The following is a 21,693-nucleotide window of genomic DNA, read 5'->3' on the forward strand; positions in this document are numbered from 1 at the left end:
TTTATTTTGCCAGTGTATTTAAACTTTAAGAATCTTACCGTATTAATTCTTTCAAGGTGCAAGACACTGCTCTGGGTATCATTGTGTAGGACACCAGTATTAGATTCTTTGTATGGGTGAATAGTAAGATGAAGAAAGGCCAGTTAACCTGAAGGAGCCTATTCAGCCCACTCTGAACACTTTAGTAGTGTTTTGTGGATTCTTATGGGCTGTCCAGAAGGAATAGAATACAGCTTTGTCCCTTTAAGTTGTGAAAGGATGAATAAAACTGGTTGCACTTGTGTATAATTCTAAAATAAATTTATCTTACAACTTTTAAAAAATGTTGACCTTCACCCTCGTGTGTTGCTTCATGTTAATCTGTATTTTTGAATGGTCGCAATAAAAGACTATTGCGTCTTTAATTTACATAGTGATACAAGACATTGCTGAGATCATCTGAAAATGCCTTGCAGATGTTACTAGGGACTAAAGCCAAACGTTCAAGTTCAAAATGATTAGACTTTGTTCTTTTACGTGAGGCTGTGTGACACACTGGTGTGTTGCAAGTGTTCCCCACCCTGCCTTTTACACTGATCTTGTTTCCTACTTGGTCATTTCTTATATTTACTGAAATCCTTCAGGAAAGATCTAATATAAAAGCAAATTTCTGAGGCTTCATTCATCTACCTTTATAGATTGAGACAGTATACTGATGTAGCGCAAGAAAATATTTCCTTAAAAACACCATTAAAAAAACCTAGTTGTGTATTTAATCTGAACTGTGCAATACTTACTGCTGAGAAAAAAAAAATAGTAATCCCTGGGTAAGCTTGTGGGGAAAATCTAGGGGAACAAATTGGTGTCCCCCAGCTGTTGGATGCATACTGAAAAGAACAAGTTTCTGGAAGAGTGTTGTCCTTGCTTGGAATCTGTATGGAAGATGTTGAAACTCTTCAGCAATGTTCACGTGTGTCCACACAAAGCTCGTGTGTGTGATAAGTGCTGATATCTGCATGTCTGTCATCTTGTGGTGGGCAAGGGGTGTCAACGAGCACTTCAGTGTCCTTCAGTACCGATTGCTTACAACTCTTCAAAGTATAATGAAAAGCAAATGCACTGGCAGCAGTTGATTCTGAAACACATACTGCTGCAGTATCTTGGAGATTACAGGCTTGCGACGGCTCTCTCAAATTCAAACCCATCCTTTGGAGAATCAGCAGAAAAATACCAGCTGTTACAGCTATGCTGTAGAAGTACTACTGCTTACTAGTTCTGATGCTCATCTATGCGACTTAGTCACTTGCTGTTCCCAAGAAGCAAAGCCTATAGGGAGAAGTATTTTCCAAGTAATTCTCTGTCAGAATTCAACAAACTGAAGGTGAAGCATATTGATTTTCAGTCATATGCCTCTTCTCACTTCCTTTTTTTTGAAGGTAGGTTACAAATCTGCTTGCTCATTTCTGAGTTGCTTTTAATTCAGCCTTAACTCCGAGTGACTGCAGGAAAATGTTTTCCTTTCCTTTTGTATATCTTGAAGACTCTTGCGTGGTGTGTCTTGCAGTAAAGAAGTTGCAAAATTTTCTCCCTCTCCAGCTCTGCCTATTGAAAAAAATCAAAACCCCCACAGCCCCACATGTAAACACAGTAGGATAGGAAGGACCAATGCTGTAGGAAGGAAGTTGGAGGAAGCCCAGCTTGAAAGTTGATGCATAAATTCCAGTTGTTCTGATGCTGTATTGCTCAAAAGGTAACGAGACTTTGTACCCTGACTCCTTTCCCCATCTTGTAATGAATTCCTTTTTATTGTGATCTACGTCCAATGGTGATAAGTGTCACAAAGTTTCTATTTCTCAGGGAATCCCATTGGAAAAATCTCTTATTTCCATTTAATTTTACGTCTTCCATTCTTAGTTCAAAAGAGTAAGGTAGGATTTAGATAAGTAGGACAATAACTTCTTTAAGATGGTGGGGGTTTTATTATGTGCAGGTCATGCAAAACAGATCTCTTAATTTTTAGTTTGATAAACAAGATCTGATACTATGGTGCATCTTTCACATTCTTTGATAGGTGAGTCTAAAATGAGACTCTTTCTAGCAAGCAAATCAGGTATTAATCTTTTGACAGCTGCTTTGCCAATTTTTAGTGTTTAATCACTTTTTAAAATTCTCTTGGCTTGTATATTTAAAAACAAACAAACAAAAAACAACTAAACCATTTAAAATGCTAGTACATTGAGTACTAATTTTTTTTTTTTTTTTAATAAGGTATTGCTTTGCCAGAGATGGAGAAATACTCTACTGTGGTAGATATACAGGCTAGTGTACGCTAACAGAGATTGACACTTATTTGCATCCTCAAAGGGGTTGATTTCCTGGCTGATTTCTTGCTACAGCTGAACCAGAAAGATGTTATTAAATATACAGACTCTATGAACTTAGTGAAATGGGAAACCTGTTAAATCAATTTGAGTTAAAATCAACAGGAATTGTCATCGGATCATACAACTTCCTCACATGTAAGGTCCAGCTGCTGCAAACTAATGTTAAGCCACATGAAAAATTAACTTAAAATACTGGTTAACTGTGTAATACAGGTAAACATTAAGAGTTCTAATATTTGCTTGCCAGTGGCTGCTAAGTGATTTTTTTTTTTACATTAATTTGTATGTGTTTCTTTTTTGTCTATCTTTCACTACTTGTATTATTCAAGAATATGGCCCTTCCAGTACCTTCTTGCTAAGCAGACTGAAGACCAGAGAAACCTTTACCTTCAGGAAGTATTTGCTGGTACTGTTGTAACAATTTACTTGCTCCAGCCAGAATACTTTGGTTTGGTTTCTTTGTGCTGTAGCGTTTTCTGCAACAGGAATTTTCTTCAAAAGAAGAAACGAGACAATCCGTAAGTCCAAACAGTGGTACTGTGTAGGGAAAAGTTGTAGTGGACACCTAGCTAAGCTGATTCTGTAGCACTGGAAAACCTGAGATACTAGCTCTGATGACCACAGGGTTAAAATCACCGATGAGGGGAGAACAAAAGAGTAACAGTGATGCCTTGAGAGTAAGCTACTGTTCTAAAAACTAAAGTAGCAAAATGAACTGTTTCAGCATTTCTGCTCAGTTTGTCCTTACATTCCTGTAAGAATTGCGTCAGACAAGTTTTGTTAAAGTTCATAGTAGAAAACCATTGGTACTAAAGCTGGAAAAGGAACCTCTCAACATGTACTGCTGGGCAGTCCTGTATATTTAGTATTGTAATGAAGGTTTCCCAATATCTCTTTAAAATGATTGCATTACTGTTTAATTATGGGCAAAATCTGCCCAGGTTGGCTGGAATAAGAAGGGACGTGTAACTAGGGAGCGGAGTGGTGGAAGAAGAAGTAGTGGCAGAAGAGCTTTCGGTGTATGAGATGAACATGACTTCTTGGCTTAAACCAAAAGAGGCTTAGGTGAGGCCAGTCTCCCTGGCCCCTGATACTTGGCTATGTGGTGTTGGACAATCGTATAGCCTAGCTGGTGAATTTTATTAGCTTTGCGTAGAGATATAAGGTAAATATGGCAACATGCAGCTCTCATGGGGTTTTGTGTAAGTCTTTGTGTGGCACTAATGACACTGGCTTTTTTTTAGTGTGCAGATTTCTCTGCTCAGTGTATTCTTTGACAGAGTTTTGTTGGAAGCTATGGGAGAAAATACCCTTGGTACAGTGAGGAGAGAGGATGCATCCCTGGCCTGTAGTTAGCAAGGGTCTGAAAAGGATTTTGAAGAACAATAAGCCCTCAGCTACTTTTACCCCATGCTGCAAGGGAAATGCAAGCAATTACTGTCCTAACCAACGCAGAGTTTGGTCTGAACTTGGACTTCATCCTTGCAGACTGCAAGTTTGTGATTCCTGCAACAGATGCTCTTCTATCCATACATATCTAATATGTACTGACTTGCTGGATAGACACCAGTGTGTCAGACTTTTGTGTGGCAACTCTGCTTTAGCAGTTAAAAATAATTATGCTGTTAGCCTTTGCATTCTAAGAATCTGGGTCTGTGTTTTCTAAAAGCTTCTAAAACTTAACTTCAGATGGACGTCCAAATGTTTCTGGGCTTTTTCTCCCTACTGGAGAGAACAACATTGCACATTGCATTTCAAAACTGTGAAAGCTGTGTGGTCCTTTGCAATCAAACTTTCTGATTCGTGAATGACACTTCTTTATTAGACCAGAGTATCTTTTCAAACTTTTGTATCCAAGCATGTGACTGTGCAAAATAAGAATTCATTGATAAAGGAAACTTTCTGTCAATAATTACTTTTGAAATACTATAGTCATTGGAGTGTTTTCATGGCATAATTTAAATTTAACTGTAACCAAAATGTTGCTCGTACTTAGCTATGCAAGTATACTTGGCAGGAAGTGGTAGCACATGTCACCAGGCTTGCTCTACGAATGTTTCCAGCTCACCACTTCCTGTCACTGACGTGAAAGAACAAAAGAAACACCAGTTTCTAGTTCATTTTAGCCTCTAAACAATTGCAGTTGCATTAGTTAAACTTCTTAGTATCATAACAGAGGTATTTATGGCCTTCCCCTTTATATTCTTCTTTTAGCTTTGAAATTCATCTTTATTTGAGAATTTTGGTGGAGTTCCTACTAGAAATCTTAAGTTCCGAGAAGGTATTTTTTGTGCAGATCCTGAGTTTTAGACATGATCAAAGGAATGGTTGTATAAATCATTTTGGTGCTGCAAGGGAAATTACTAACCGCAAGAAACCAGTCTGTGCAAGGCATGGATTGGTGCATATAAATATCTAACTGCAGCGTAAGCTTGCTTTCTCAGAAAACCATCCCTACAAGAGTCTTTCACTCTTTATGCTGATATGTCTTAGCTTCAGTAGTTGACGGTACATACAGAATTATCTTTAAATCACAGTAGTCTCTGAACCTAGGTTTCCCAAATAGGTGTTATACTTAATTCTAAGACTTCAAGCCTAGACACGAAGGAGCTTTTAAAACTGATTTATTTTGCTGTTGTCCACAATACAATACCCTTTCCAGAAAAATCTGTATTTGTGCTATATAACACTTGGGGTCAAAAGAAAATCTGTTCAGAGCAAAGGTCATTTGTTTTCAGACCTGAATACAATTACCTGTGATTTCAGCAGGTGTTGCATCTAGTTAGGAGAAAAATCTTTACAACAAGGGAGACACAAAATCCTATCAAATGTAAAATGGAAGCACTTGCCAAACTTCTGTTACATGTAATAAGGATTTTTTTAAAGTACACATCATTCTTATGTCATTTTTAGAAGAATGTGAATTAATGAAAGTATCTTTTTGCCTGTAAATCTACAAGTGAATCTTGGGAAATTGCAGTTGTAGCAATAGTCATGGCATTTTAAATGAATGCAATTAATTTCATATGCTGTTAAAAGTGCTGACGTGATATTTCTGCTCATAAATTGTATTCTAACTAATGGACTAAACTACGTATCCATAGCACATCAAGATTAAGTGGTTGAAACTTGGTATTTTCAGTATATTAAAATACTAATATCGCATGTGAGAAGAATGAAAGTCAAATAGTTAATGAATGTCCATATTTCATATTCAAATGCTACTGTAGTGTATTAAAAAATCCCGTAGCTTCCTGTTTAAGTGATGGATGAATTCTTAAAGCTAGAAACAGCATTTTCCCAATTAAGATAGTCTTGATAATTGTCACTTAAATTATATCTGAGGAAAGAAGACATTAAATAAATAAAATAACCCATCCTGCCTCCCCTAAATCTTTTACAAACTATGACTAAATATCAAGTAACTATTTAAGATTCAGTGAAGAAAAAATGGGCCATTAGTTTCAAAACAGATTAATTAGGTGGTACATGGGGGTGTCCTGGGATTCAAAAATCTGGCAGTCATGTAGTGGGACTTGAGCAGTCTCAATATGAGCTATGTTATAGTATAGGTTTAGAGATGTGAAAGTTAAAATAGTCCAGGGTAAAGGCTAGTCTGTTTGGAAATCATGGCTTTGATTCATAGATCCATTTGATCCCTCTAAATCTTAAAAGACGTTATTAAGCCCTTCTGAATTAATTCATTTTTTTCACCCATGGCTTAAAATCTGTCTTGAAAATCAATCTCAGAACTGATGGGTACCATGTGGAAGTGTAAGGGGGGGAAAGGAGAGAATTGTTTTCTTGATACCTTTTGGAGCTTCCTAGAAAATGTAAGTTATTCTTAAACTGGTGTTCTTGAAAAAGTCCTATGAGTGATCTACTTCAGCCACCTTCAGTAACTGTCTGTATAGCTTTTATCTCCTGTGATGCTTTACCATTTACTGTGATGTTTGATTAGATTGCTGATTGATTGCTGAAAACATCAGTTTTCAAAAGTAGATGCCAGTTTTGAAAAGGAACTAAGGGGTCGTAGTATGTATTTTTTTTCTCCAAGCCAGCAGAGGTTCTAGGGAATTGACTTGAACTGCAGGGGGTAGTCAAAAGTTGAGAAAAATACACATTCAAACTAGTGACCTTATTGGTGTAAAATGGAAGAATTTTGAGGTTAAATCTTCCTCTCATAATCTTGACTACCTCTAGTAGTGAGTCTGAGTTTGGTCTGTTTTCATTGTGCAGAATAATTTATCCTTGACATGTTGGATGCAGCTGAAAACCTTTGTGCATCCTCAGCACTTCCTAGTGTTTGGAAGAAATTACAACTTCAGAATAATTCTTTTGCCTAAGTTTGCTCTTACCAAATTGTGAAAAGAAAACTGAACACTTCCTTTCCATTTATTGCAAGACTTAGAGTATCTCTTTCTCTGGCAGGAATTGACTTTAAGATCAGAACAATAGAATTAGATGGAAAGAAAATCAAGCTACAAATATGGTGAGTATTCCAAAGTAATTTAAGTTTTCAGTGAGTATTGAATTAATCTTTGAGGAGGAATACTTCATAGCTTTTGAGCCTGGGTGTACCACAAGTTTCATACCTTTTATTCATTGGCTGTCCATAAGGTTTATGCTTTCTTCTAGCTTGCTCTTGGAGTGGTTCTGCTTCAGTAGCACAGGAAATAGCCTGTTCACATGTGAACGTTACAGCAACTTCCCATTTTATCAAACGCTGTCCTCTTACACGCGCTTTTAGCTATTCCGTGTGGAAGAGAAGTATTAACTCCATAGCTGTAAACTAAAATACGCGACCCAATAAAATGTAATCTCCTCTGATGCTTTGATACCTAGTTGTACTCACAGAGGCACAGGTGAATGATAACGCTCCCACTCCTTGCATGGTGGGTTAGTAGAGACTGAGCCTCCTGATAGCAGCAGATGAGTATTTTTGGAGTAGCATTATTACACGTGCCAAACTCATTAAATGCTACTAGTGAATGTAGGGCTCCTGCTGATTTCTCAAGTTCTAGAAAATATAGTTGTGATACTTGCATGCGAGCCAGAATTCTTGTGACTAGGAAGTGAAGTGCCAGAAGTGGTTGGTACAAATTTTCTGTCTGTAGTGTAAGTCAAAAAGCTGTTTTTTGTCAGGCCTTTGGGGTTCAGCTCCCCCTAGGTGTGACTAGTAGCCAAACACTTTGTCCTCTTGTTCACTCACAGCCAGATACTGCTTTGAAGTCATCTAGGATAAAATATCAGCACACTAAGGTATAGTGGCTGATTTTAATGGCTAACTGTACGTGAAAATGCGCTATCCTAAAATATTTTACTGCTGCACGTTTTAATTTTTGTTTAATGCAGGACTTGGATACATCAGAGCTGCCTTTTTTAATTATTCTAGGGAAGGCTGTGTAGTGCTGAGTTTTATTGCTTGCATGAAAACTTAAATGCTTTTGTGCCATATTTATGGTGCTGCTGTAACCACTGTTGTAAGTAGGATAGCTTGGGAGCAAGGAAGATGTTGAGGGCGGAAGAAACTTGTGCAAACAGCTTCTAAATGGTATTTTTTCTTAATGAGTGAGTATCAATGTATTGTTACTCTGTTTAAAAAGACATTTCTAAGTACAGAAGAGTGTAAAGATTACCTCCAACAAATACTTGTTTTCACTGAATTTTAGGGATACAGCAGGCCAGGAGAGATTCCGCACAATCACAACAGCTTACTACAGAGGAGCCATGGTGAGTGCTCTCACTTCAAAAAAAATTAGGCACAACTAGTGTAACTAGTTTGCTGTTCTTAAGGTAATATCATGTAAGTCTTCAACTGGAGGGTTAGATAATTGTGGCTTGAGATGCGGGGAATAAAGTTTGTGGTTTGGTTGGGTTTTTTTATTTTTCATTTTTTAAACATGCTGGTACTTTGTCTAGTCCTGTTTTTGTGATGAAACCTCAAGTCGTATTGTCTTTTTTAATATAATTAAAATTTCTGCAGATTATAATTAAAAGCTAAGTTGCCAAGCTTTAATCAGACAAATTTTTTTTAATGCAATCAACCCCTTTAAACATTTGAAATATTTGAAAAATAGGTAATCAATGATTTTAATATTAAAAGTGTATTTCACTGAATTACTTTTCCTTCAGCCAGTAGAGAATGCAAAATCTGGGCTAGAAATACAATTACCTACAAAAGCTACTGTTACTTTTTCCTCCATTAAGAATGACTTGAAGTCAAATAACTGACTTAGAGCCTGGACTCTTTGTGGTACAACTGCTTGTAATGGTTCTTAATGCTATGATTTGAGATACTTTACGTTGGGACACTGTTCATTTCAACTTGCAAATCACTGGCTATGCTGCTACTACACGTTCTTACTGCTTTGTATGAACAGATCCGTTCCATTCATAGGCTGGCTGTGGGTCCAAATAACTCCACTGTTACGGAATACAGATGGGGAAAACTAGTAATGGTTGTGGCTCTGTGTTAGAGCTTTCTAGTACTTAAAAAGGTTTTGGCAGTGACGTGGTCTTCTCCCCACTTCCCAGTCCGTAGCCAAGGACTTTTCTTTGTCCTATGAGGAAGGATTGGAAAGACAATAAGGAATGGAGGTGAACCTGGCAATCCATCCTTAATGCAGCAGTTGTGTGGTTTCCCATGCTTTGCTAATTTTGAGAGTATACACACATAACTGTCAGAAAGAGCTAAAGCTTCTGGGAGAGCACCTAGTGTCAGCTTTGCTGTAAGTATCTACTGGCCCCAGCAGATTGGATCTCGCAGGTTTGTCATCTTTGACTACTTAAAGCTGCTGCTTCTAAACTTGACTTTAACAATAGAGTCCTGGTTCTGTTGTAGCAGAATTTCTAAACTTTTCCTGACTACAGGCTAATAATTTAAAACTTCATGTAAGTGGTGTGTTTGACCTCTAACAGTGGCAAAAGATGTAAATAGTAATATTTTGGGTAAATTCTCAGCAGTGGCGTAATGCTTTGAGAAAGGACTATAGGTGCATAAGTTGTATGTTAACATTTCTTGCAAGTGTAATCAAACCAACAGCATACATCAATAGTCAAACCATAGTGCTAGCTCATCTAACTAGATTTTCTTAATTTTATTTAGGGAATTATGCTGGTGTATGACATCACAAATGAAAAGTCTTTTGACAACATAAAAAACTGGATAAGAAACATAGAGGAGGTAGGTGCTTTGGAAAGTACTTCTTACTCGTTCTATCTTGTGATTTCCCTGGGACAAATAATAATAAAGTAATTATTCACTTTCATTATAGTAGCCAACATATATGGCCAAGTTAGGCTGTGCAGTGAATGCAGCAGTGATTAGTAATGGGGAGAATATTATCTCGTTCATCTAGGGATAGAAAGTAGAAAACTGAAGTTTAAAAAGTAAGCATAAAGTGTTTCAAAACACTCTTACTATATGACTTTTATTGTTCTTTTTGGCTTTTGGGTGTGTCTAAGGAAGGAGCAAGATCTTAGCGTGTGTACCTTTCAATGAGATGATGACAGTTCTGTCTAATTTCAGTTGTTACTGTGTTGTGTGTTTGTCCAATTAGAGATTTTTGACCTTTTCATTTGTTCTTGGTAAGCTTCCTTCCTGCTAACTTATTGTAAATTATTTAATGGGACATGCTGTCAAGTAGGGATAGGTCATTATGAAGTTAGAGGAGAAACCTTGATTTTAGTGACGCTGTAGTTAATTAACAGAATCTTACTGTTTTTTTTCCTTAAACATAAAATCCATGGGCTTTTCTTTAGTATTGTTCTTTGTCTCTTAAGCAAAATTCCTGTATTAGTGACCAATTTGATCCAATAGTGACTGGCCTAGAAAAGTTCTCTTGTTGAAGTTCTCTTGCTGAAGTGATTATTACTTGAAGTCTTTTATTAATAATCTATTTTAAAAACGCAAATGTATCGCATAATGATACTCCAACCAAATACCCCAGATGTCCATGCACCACTTTGATGTAAAGTATGTACCGTTACATTTCCAGAATAGCCAAATGCCTGTGCATGTGTGCAACCTGGTACAGAGCTCATGGTACTGTATTTGATCTGTAATAACACTTAGGCAAATTTAATCTAGCAGTATTTATTCCAACCTATTTTAATATTTAAATATTAAATTGCCTGTTTCAAAAGTCAGTCTCTTTCTGAGTAATGCCTTCACATTAGATAACTTTTAAAAAATAAAATATTCATTTGTGGATGAGTTTGACACATAAGTTTCTTCTAAATAATGATGCATTTGTTTCTGAGAGATTACTTTTTCTTCTTTTAGCATGCCTCTTCAGATGTAGAAAGAATGATCCTGGGTAACAAATGTGATATGAATGAAAAAAGACAAGTCTCAAAAGAAAAAGGGGAGAAGGTAAGCTTTGGTGGCTTACCTTATTTAGAAGTACTCTTCTTAGGATTTTGGCTGCTGGATATTTGGTATGTTTCAGGCATATGAGAGATAATGGGCCTCAAATCTCTTGTTTCAGAAACTTTTATATATTATAGGATGCCAGGTTTGGGTTTTTTGTTTTTAAATAGCACTTGGCTGTCTTCAAGTTTGAATAAACTTAATGGTACTATTGTCTTGAAGGGGAGATCCTGTAAAGAATGTTGACCTTTGCTATAGCATGAAGCATTCTCAATCTCAATATAGAGCTTTGTATATAGTTTGATCATGTTGGTACTCAATTCACCATGGTGATTACTTACTCTTCTCGTAAGTACTGTTATTAAAGCTTAAGTAATTAGTTATTCTGCAGAACAAACAAGCAAGTAAAAATACTGTATAATCTATCATGTACACGGCTAAAGTAGTGCGGTTGCTAGTAACACAATTCGTGGGATGATTTTTATGTAATTATCTTGTCCATAAATCCATATCAATGAAGATTCTATCTTAATGTTCTTTTAGGTCCTAAACAAGTCTTTTTGTGAGCAATTAATCTCTGTGTTGGTTTTGAATTTACATGAGGGTATGGCCTGTTCTAATATTTTGTCTAATTGTCCAGTAACTTTAATGTTTTTGCAAGAGAAAGGCAGAAGTGAAGCTTGTTTGGCTTTGTTTTTAAAGCTTGCTGCAGCATACAGCATCTATTCTATTATGAACCTATGTGAAACATTACTTTTACAAAGGAACTTCAAAAACACTGAAAAACTTTAACCTCTCTTCCAGTTAGCAATTGATTATGGAATCAAATTTTTGGAGACAAGTGCAAAATCCAGCATAAATGTGGAAGAGGTAAGAGATGGGTGTTACTCTTAGGTGTGTTTCTTGAACTACTTCTATGGAGGCATGTTTCATGATCTGTTAGGCTTTCTGACCTGATCTGGGACCTGAAGTCCCAACTGTGCTCATGGGTCACCAATCTTGTTATATTTAGAGAGCTACTGTAAAATCTAGCATTTCTTGTTTTCTGGTAATGTCTGGAATTGTTTTTTAAATGGGTGTTAACAGACTGGTTTACTATTATTGTAGCAAACAGTTGCTTTAGACTTCTGTGCCTTGCTACTTAAATTGCAAGTGCTTTTGGACAGGGAATAGGTGTAATTTTAGAACAATGCTTTGTACAGGAAATGGGATTCAAGATTCTTTACTTTCAGAATAACATGCTACTGTGTCAAGGAGCCTTCGGGTTACTACTAAATATGTGCTATGCAGATGAGACTGAAGATTTGTATGTTAACTGGAACATCAGCATAGACTGTCATAAGCTGATGTTAGAGGAGGAGGAAGGCTTATAATACTCCAACTATAGACTTGCAATCTGTTTTCCTGCAAGAAAATTTTGTGCTAGAAACACAAGATCCCTATTTATGAGAGCATAAGGAAATAGAATCGGAAGGAAGAGTGGCTCAACTCCAGTCTATCTTACCATGAATCACTCTTGTCATCTCAGGGAGGGTGGGGGGAGGATCTTAACTCTATGAAAAGCGTGGACAAGAAAATAATATCATATCAAAAGGCAGTTACATTAAGATTCATTCATTCAGATAAGGCAGACTTGTTCTTAAATGTTGTTCCTGTACCTAATAATCTAAAAGTCTTTCCATGTGTATTGATGGGATATCTTTTAAAAGTCCTCCAAATACGTACTTAATTCAGATCATGCAGCTAACAAATTAACTAGAAGCTAAAGAGATTGTTACTTTAAAATAACATGACTGATGCTGTGCCTCCCAAGCGTTTTTTTCTGATTGCAGGATGATTGTTATACAATGCAGTGAGAATGGACTTATTTGCATTGTGCTGCATCTGGAATAGTGCTTGACCTGATTTTCACAGTGTCATTATGATTCTTACAGCAGACAATGGAAGTGTGAACTTTAGCAGTTAATACCGATGGTGGCTAACTATAGTCTCCTAATAAAAAGCACCTATCTTCTTCATTAGTTCCTCCAGATGGTTGACTTGCTCTTTCATGACATGCTCTGCAATTTCATTTTAACGCCTGTAGGTCACTAAATGTACAATGTTAGTTTGTGCTTACTCCAAATGACTTGACTATCTGAATATGTTTTTTTGTCACATGAATAGTGAAGAAAGCATTAAAAAATGCAGCTGGTATAGGCATTCAACAAGTAATGATTTAGTCTTCTTTCCACCAAATGCTTAACTTGTGGGAAATAACACAATTGTGATATTCTTGTGATCACAAGTGAATTAATTTATTTTATTTGTTGTGATTTATTTGCATTAAATGAGTGTCCATCTTTGGATATGTTCCAAACACAATGAGAGGGGAAATGTTTACAGTTTTTTACATTCTGGAACTGTCCTTGGATTGTTGATATCTCCAGATAGCCTAAAATCTTGCTTTTCCCCGGAGAATTTTTTTCTGGAGAATTGCAGAATTTTTCTGCTACGGAAGTTTCTTTACTCCTTCATACATTGAAGTCTGAGATGCTGAGATTTGCCGGAGTGATTTTTTTTTTCTTCTTTTTTTTTTTTTTTTAATAGATACTTTGGAAGCATAAATAACAATATAAATAGCCCAGGAGCAAAACTTTTGGAGGACAGAAAGCAAGCTAACCTTAATGTGAATTCCCAGGCATGCCATCCTCAAACCTCTGTGGGTTTCTAGTTGCGATGCACAGTACAGTTTGGGGGAAGGAGAAAAACAAAATTAGTGTATACAGCCTTTTCTTCAGCAGATTTTTTTTTTTTAATTATTAATTTGCCCAAGAGATATGTGATGGGAAAGTCCGTTCACTTGCTTCAAAGATTGGAGGGATGAAGACTAAAAATAAATAGTTTTTTTTCTAAAGCATGCTTATGGCAGTTTTAAGTAAACAGCTATTGTACATGGAGTGCCTCGCTACTCGAAGTGCTAGCAGTGGCCTACAGAATATTGTTAATGTATCTGGCTACTCCAAATCTATCTTGTCTTTAAGGTGTCTTGTGACTAACTTTTTTTTTTTATTTCCGCTCCTCACCAGGCATTTTTCACACTTGCACGGGACATTATGACAAAGCTCAACAGAAAAATGGTTTGTATTTCCAATTGGCTTACAAACTAGATACATTGAAATGACTGCTATAATAATTGGCTGAGTAGTAGCCCTACCAAAAAATTCTGAGAATTACAGTGGATGCTAGATCAAATTTGAGCAAACAGTGCTTTATCACACTTTATTACACACCAGTGTGTAATTGTTCTTTATTTTGCATGAACACTAACATTGGGGAGCCTGAAACTGATGTGTTCTTTTGAAATGTAACAGTGTGATCCTTGCTTTATTAAATGTCCAATTATGTAGTCACTCCTTCAGCTAATACTTGAGATCTGGGTTGTTGGATAAATGTTTCTTCTTAAAATAGGCAGTTCTATTGAGTGATTAACAGAGTCTAGATAATTGAGGAGCTCAAGTTGCAACAAACCTCTGCTCTGGTAGTTGCTTTGCAAGGGTGGGAAGTGGGGAGGGAAACTAGGAAAGCTAGACTTATTTTTTCTGCATTTTACGATGTTGATACTCTTCTCTTTCAGAATGACAGCAGTTCATCAGGGGCAGGTGGGCCAGTAAAAATAACAGAAAATCGATCTAAGAAGAGCAGCTTCTTTCGATGCACGCTACTTTGATGAACTTCTAATGATAGACTGCAGCACACTTAGAACCTTTTCTGCTTCTTTGAAAGCACAGGGTCACAAAGCCTCAGAAATAATACCACCAAGCTGCTGCTGAGAGCTCCATTGAACGTAGACTGCGATACACAAAATACCAAGCGGATTTTGTTCACTAAGCCTATTGACCTGTCAGGCTCTTCTTTCTCAGATACGGAAGCTATGAAGTGGAGACACAAATGCAAGAATTAACTTGTTTTCCTTTTTTACTTTCTGTTTTATTGCCTGTTGCAAAGCTGCTATGTTTCTTTTAACTTTGCACATCCATATTGGCCTCTTACTGCCTGTTACAGCACAATCTTACATTTGTATTTGCACAGTTTGACTTACAAGTAAGATTCTTAACAGATTTGTGCAGGTTTTTCTTTCTCTTTTTAAACATTTATTTTCAAGCAGAAGAACCAGGGGAAAAATTAAGTCTCACTTCCATTATTTTCTATGCTGTATACTTGTGGCCATGACTGCAGTATGGATGTTGATGCTCTAGTGATGAGAATTACTGTAACAATTGGCATTTAACAATTTGTATAGGTTTTGTCTCTTAGATGCACAAATCTGTTCATGCAGAAGCTATGGCTTCTATTCTGAATGTAGTATGTTGCATTTCTTTCTTTACCAGACTTAGCAAAGTTGTGTTCTGAATTGCCAGTCACTGTCTGATTCACAGATGCACCTTTCAGTTATTTGAATAAACACAGTGTCTTTCCTCACTTAACTTCCCTTTGTTAGCTCAAACTGTCTGCACCTTTTTTTGTTTCTGATGAGGAAGTACACTCTGGAGTTGAAATCATCATCACAAATTGGCCTCATCGCTATCACTTAAGTGGCTTGTGGAAGCTGAATGCATGAGTTTTGAGTAACCTCTTTGTGGATTCGTTTGTTCAGAAATGACTGCTTCTAAAGGTGACTTCCATTTCTACTGTAATTCTAAGGATAGTTCGTTAATGTCTGTAAGCGTTGACCCTTGACAAGAGAGGTGTCCAAAAACTAGCTTCCGGTGCAGTTGCTAAAGTGTATCAAGTTCTGGCACTAAGGAAATGGTCACGTTAGGGCTATAATGTACTATTAGTTATGCAGTTAATGCTGAATGTGTGAAGCCCTCTTTGGGCTGCTCAAGCAGTTAAGTTATTTTTTCATCAAAAACTGGTACAGTGACCTAGACTGTTAGAAGCAGAGTTGAAACGTAGTTGCCTTTTTTACTCAACTAAGCATTGTATAACCTAGTCTTTGTTCTACTACTTTTTTATTGTCTTCTGAAAAATTTTCTCAATGAGCAATTAAAACAGGTGCTTTAGTTCTGTTGATGTGCCAAACTTGGACCATTGTAAGCTTTAACTACAAGTTTGTGTCCAGCATATTTCTTATTAGGGGATAGGTGCATTGTCATTGTCAAAGTTAACGTCTGACGTGCTTGCTTTTGCTTCACTACATTGTCTAGAGTTGTAAACAGTGAGTTGGTTGTTACCACAGATAACCACTTCATTTTGTGGTGTCAGGTACTGAATTTGTCATCTCTGGGTCTGTTGTAAATATTTTGAAAGTGAATGGGCCAATAGCGTTAGATTTAAAGACTTCTGATTTTAAAAAGTTTAACATTAGTAACTGGTTCCATAAAGTTTTAAGTGGTTATCAACTTGTCCCCACATGTAGTTTAATAGAAATAGTTATTGTAACTAGATGGTGAATCTCATAAACTGCTGTTGCTGCACTAAAACAGAAAAATCTTCATGGCAACAAGGTTTAGTGAAAAAACAAAGCAACCCTAACTGCTCTGTTGTCTACCCTTGATGTTTTTCTTAGACAGGCTAAAGCAGTTATGTTTTCTGTATGGTTAAAAGAAGTGCTTCTATACAGAAAGTGTTGTGACACCAATTATGAATGTTGTTCATTTTCAGTAATTTACCTCTGACTTAATTTGGTGTCGTAATACTTTGATTTTTATCTCAGGGGTTGTCTGCAAACCAAAACTGACATGTTCTGTGTTTGGCACCGTTTACAGAATGCTTTGTATTGTTTTTCCTGTCTTCGCTGTGTGGTTAAATGTTCGTTCAATATTAGTCTCCATGAACTTCCCTTTGAAAGAGCCTGTAAGTAGTAGAGTCTATGAAGTGCTTCTTGAAGCAGCAGCGAATTGGGGTATCTGCTTGGGGAGGGGAGGGCGGGGGGAGAAAAAAACTTGCTATTTTCTTACATTTAGCTGTGCTAAACTGTACATAAATGTGAGGTAAGACCATAGGAAATTCACTTTATGCATGATAAAATAATGCAGTAAATATTTCACTTTGCTTAATGTTCATGTAAAGTTCATCTTTTTCTATTTGTAGAAGAATTTAATGCAATTTTGTTGTCCCCTGCTGAAACTGAAGAATTCTAATTTCATGTGGTCTTATGGATAAGGTAAAATGCAGATTTCTCTCTTTCTTTGTTGTTTTGCCCCCACCCTTCTTCTCCAGCAGTATTAAATGGCTGAGTGGCTGCACTTTATCGGTGTGCTAACTTTTGGTCAGTATAGACCTCTTTCTGTGTACAGTCTGCCTTGTCAGACATTGAAAAACGTGCTGTACCTTAGCGTGCAAATCAGCTGTATGTTTTATTGGGAGTTTTTTTAGCTATATTTTCCTTTAGACAAGCGGGTGATGATAAATGGTATGTTCTGCCTATGCATCAGATGCTGGGTACTACAGGCTTTCCTAATATCACTATGATTGTTTTGTGCAGTCTCTGTTGCTACTTTGCTCAAGACTATATAACCTAAATTTTGAAGGACTCTTAACTATACCTCAGTCAACTAGTTAGTATTCTAATGTCCATTAGAATGAAAGTCATATAATTATTACTCATTAAGCAGCAAATATATTTCTGTTTTGTTCCAGAAATTGCCATTAACCTTTCGGGAAAGGCAGACATTTTTTGGTGGATTTCAATAAAACAAAAATGCTGCTTATGCTCTGGAGTTTTATGAAATCTTTCCCTCAGCCCCATGTCTGTGCGCTATATCTTGACCAATATTTTTCTAAATGGTTTTTAAAAAAAAAAAAGTCAAACAAAAACCAAACTGGTCTCAGTGCTTTGCAATTTTAGCTTTCAGTCTGTGCTCAGCAAAACATGCACAAGAAGTTTTTGTTGAGTGTATATAGAACATTTGTTTTACTTACTGTCTGGAAGTTCTATTCTTGCTAAAGCTTAAACGACTCACGAAACTTAACGCAGCTCACTTTTCGATTTGGGGGACAGTCTCAGAAAATGCTAATTGACTTTTCAGACCTGTGGTTCTTTTTACAGAAAGTATTTCCCATTGTAAGTATCTTTCCCATACTAGTTTGCTGAAGTCAAGTGAATTAAGTGGATCATTTTCACAAGTGAATAAAGGAGTCTTGAGTATACATATAACATTAAAATATTGTGAATGGATAATGATTTGAAAGTACATGAATAATATGTAAAATGCATAAATGTGTTATTTGTGAAAATGCATCTGTTATTTGGTTATCTATTAATGTAACTGAAATTTTGCAATGTTAAACTTCTTAAGGATTGGTCTGTAGGTGATAATAGGTCTTTTTTTTCTCCTCCATTCACTGAACTGCTTATGCCATTCTCATTCTTATAAATAAAACTTGTATTTCTTTCTTACACAAAAGCAGGATTTCCATTGATTTTTCTTGTTTCTGGTGAATTTAAGTTTTTTAGTGCATTCCTATGGCCTTAATGAACATTTTTGCAAATAAAACTTCAATTACAGTTATTTTAATGCTATATAGCTACTAAATTCAGAATAAAAAGTATAGTCCTTGAGAAAATGCATAATTTTGAAATAGAAGTGTTCTACTGTGTGTGTTTAAGCACATTTTATCTCTGGTATAAAGGTGTAATGTGAAAAGCTCCTGCAGATAAAAGTGAACTTGTCATGTGGTTAACTTGTAAACCTAATCATTAATTGTATATTGATGTGTATAGACAAAAAAGCCAAACCCAACCCTTAAAAAAAACTTCATACTCCAATGGTTTTATTATTCCATGTGAACTTTTTTACAACAATGTGTGTCTCAAATAAAAGTTACATAATTAAAAGTATTTGGAGTATTCTGTATGAAATATTCCATGTAGTTTTTATGCAGTTGGCATTTCCACTCTATTTTCGACACATCTGTTGTGGAAAGGTGTCCAGCTGGGTTGCATCTGCTTAACTTCAGTGGCAAACCACAAGGGTTTTTGTGTGGCTTTGCTTGTTCCTAAACTTGACTGTTCTTTAGATTTCTCCTGAAATATCCTCTATTCCTGTAGTGATTGCTTAAATCTAAGTATATTATTTCACTGACCTTCAGCTTCATAAGGAACCATTTTTCCAGACATTTCGTGTCATGAAATACCCTTCCAAAGTAACTTCTGAGCAATGCCAGTAAGGATAACATGAGACACAATCTCCAATTTGATTAAGAATTGTCTACTCACTTAAGCTGTTAACATTTTCTCTTTTGTTGTTTTTAATCAGCGTTATGTGAAAGGTATGACTCTTAAGTAACCTGAGGCACAAATATAATTAATTAATATAGCAAATATTGTTTGTCCAGCTTCCTTCAACACTGAATATTGAGGGATTTGACAGAAACATTTGTTGGCTATTGTATTAGCAATAGTTCTTGACTTCCAAATTACTGTGGTTTGTCAATAACTCACAATTGGTATGAAAATTAGTGAACCTAAGGAAAGAATGGTTTTGTCTACCCACGACAAAAGCAGATTAATGGTTGAGATGCCCAAGTGGGCACCCTAAAGAATAAATGGGAAACGCATGGATGACAAGTAGCTTCTAAAGTTTGTGCTTTTTACATGTTTATCTAATAAACTATTTAGCTGAAAGGCTGTTTTGCCTCTTTACCTTAAGCAACAGAAAGCTGAAGTTACATTCTTGTTACACCTTATTATTTGTTGGTTTTGGTTTGTTTTGTGTGTTTTTTTCAGACTGCTTCTGGCAGACAAGTTTGCTGCTTTAGGACCAGCTGTTTAAACATTATCTTGCAGATCCCTTTGATCTGAATTTGTTCTAGATGCTCAGCAGTCCTAAAATCACTTCTGCAAGTCCTTCAGTTCTCACAGAAGTTAGTGGCATGCATCTGCATCCCAATAACATTTTAAATACATTTGCATTCTCCATTTGTTAAAAGGAAATAGCAGGCATACTTACACTGCTTAAAAATGGTGATTTGTTACAGTTCTTGGATCTATTTTTGGTTGCAGACTAGCAATTACTATACAAATAGTGCACACTTGTAGACCAGAGGCAAGTAGTTGGTACACATGTAGAATGTATCCAGCTTTTATAAGCTGGTAAATTGCCTTTTTCCTAAAAGATTCTTTTTCCAACTTGGTTGACTAGTGGCTCTTTAGAATTCTTGAACTATACTGAAGTCATCAATATAATATAAGATTTCAAAATCATTTTTCTTCAGAAAGATTCTAATATTCAAGAGATACCTAGATGAAGCTTTTATGTTGCATAATGTTATTCTTGCCATCTAGAGGTTTAAAGAAAGGGCATGAAAGGGAATGCAAACATACTGAAGAGAATTTTTAGTGCTCTAGGATGTTTTGTAGTTGTTTCAAAAATTTTTTACTGTCTTCAGCAGAGCACATCAGCACTAAGCTTCTGGTGTGAACAAATGTTACATAAATTCCTCTGAGCACATATTCAGTACATATTGTTCCTTCAATTTGTGAAATAAAGTTGTAAGTTTTGAGCAGGATATGAGCATTTTCCTCATCTGAGGAATTAACATGTTTAATGAATTGTGGCAAGCATGTGTAACTTGAACTCTTACTGAATACATTGTACTGACTTCAAAGTGAAGAAGAATTCTGTAAACGTTCACCAAGTGTTGAGAATTTCATCCTATTTAGTCTTAAATACCTTCCTTGAGTAGATGATTGAGATGACTTACTGCAGCTGTGACTTCTTCTCCAAAGGAGTGTCCATGATACACAGCTACCACAGCCTTGTGTCAGGCTGTGGTCTCTCAGATCGATGGTTTTTGATTTCTCAGGGAAACACTACCACTGTGCTCACTAACCTTTCTGGCTTGGTTTAACACACCTTTGTGGAACAGCATAGAGATGCTACTGTGAACATGCTTAGCTTGAGACAGGAAATGGCAGGCTCTAGAGCTGCAGAGCTCGTACCTTTCTCAGCTGCTTACATTCACAATTTGTGACACTTTCAGCACTATTTCATCCACATGCATACTTTTGTGCTCCTCTCTAAAGAAAAGTGCAGTCTTTACTTACCCAACTAACTACAAGTGAAGTGCAAATTATTATGTCAATAATGCTTTTTTTTTTTTTTAAAGAAAAGTTGAATGTTTAATTTATTTTCAAGGCTGTTTGTAAATCCTTAGTGTTACTTTACTTTTACTTTCTTTTTTTTTTTCCCCCCTAGGCAACGTAGCAACTAACTAGCTCTGGTATGTATTCTAGATGAAGGACGGAATTTTTCCAAGAAGCCTGAGCAAGTTCTGTCCATGAGATTAATGTCTAATGCTGCCAAATACTGCTTCTGAGCTTCCTCACCTGAAATGCAGACTTTGTAAAACTGACATTTATGCTCTGAACCAATAAAATACAGGGAAAAGGCAACCACGTGTGTCTTAAATACTGTTTGTAAGTAATTTTCCAGACTAGCACTGGGCCTGGGCCCTCCTTTAAAAATAGTATTCAATTAATTAAAGTGCTCTTTGAGTGCCATGTCCTATTTAGCACACACTACTGCATTACTCTACAGATATTTTATCTGTTCCGAGGGAGGGGAGGAAAAAAAAAACAGCGAAGCACAAGCTAGAACCGAAGCCGTTTCCCTTCCCTGTCTCCCCGAGGAGGTGCCGCGAGACCCCGCTTCCCGCCCAGCGCCGCCTGAGGGGAGCGCCGCCGTCCCGCGGAGCCTCGGGACGCCTGCGCCCGCCTCCTCACAGCCCGGGGGCGGCCGAGGCCGGGGCGGCAGGTTGGTCCCGGTGGGCAGCCGCACACCCGGGCGTCGGGAAACCTCCCCGGCTGTGGGGATGCCGACCACTGACCACCTGACGGCGCTGCCGGGGGAGGGGACGGCGCTGGGCACCCTCCGCGGAGCCGGGCAGGGCTGAGCTGCCGGCAGCTGCCCCTCGCTCAGAGCCTGCCGCGGCTGGCGCCGCGCTGTGACAGCGGCCGCCTTCCCCGGG

At 37.0% G+C, this 21,693-nt stretch overlaps 1 protein-coding gene across 4 annotated transcripts in view; it reads left to right on the forward strand.

Moving 5' to 3' along the window:
* Positions 1-21,125, forward strand: part of RAB8B (RAB8B, member RAS oncogene family) — a 31,393-nt gene extending 10,268 nt beyond the window's left edge. Inside the window, exons 2-10 of one of the 4 annotated variants that reach the window (XM_075160329.1) lie at positions 6,795-6,855; positions 8,036-8,096; positions 9,472-9,549; positions 10,651-10,740; positions 11,542-11,607; positions 13,806-13,856; positions 14,354-14,378; positions 16,813-16,885; positions 20,922-21,125. In XM_075160329.1, coding sequence (XP_075016430.1) covers positions 6,795-6,855; positions 8,036-8,096; positions 9,472-9,549; positions 10,651-10,740; positions 11,542-11,607; positions 13,806-13,856; positions 14,354-14,378; positions 16,813-16,862 — 482 coding nt within the window. In that variant the 3' untranslated portion in view covers positions 16,863-16,885; positions 20,922-21,125. Of the gene's footprint in view, positions 1-6,794; positions 6,856-8,035; positions 8,097-9,471; positions 9,550-10,650; positions 10,741-11,541; positions 11,608-13,805; positions 13,857-14,353; positions 15,199-16,812; positions 18,560-20,921 lie in introns of those variants that run through there. The other 3 variants (XM_075160330.1, XM_075160328.1, XM_075160326.1) reach the window with 3 other exon arrangements.
* Positions 21,126-21,693: the final 568 nt, after the last annotated feature.

Source organism: Calonectris borealis, chromosome 11 (genome assembly GCF_964195595.1).
Source record: "Calonectris borealis chromosome 11, bCalBor7.hap1.2, whole genome shotgun sequence".
Classification (NCBI taxonomy): Eukaryota; Metazoa; Chordata; class Aves; order Procellariiformes; family Procellariidae; genus Calonectris; species Calonectris borealis.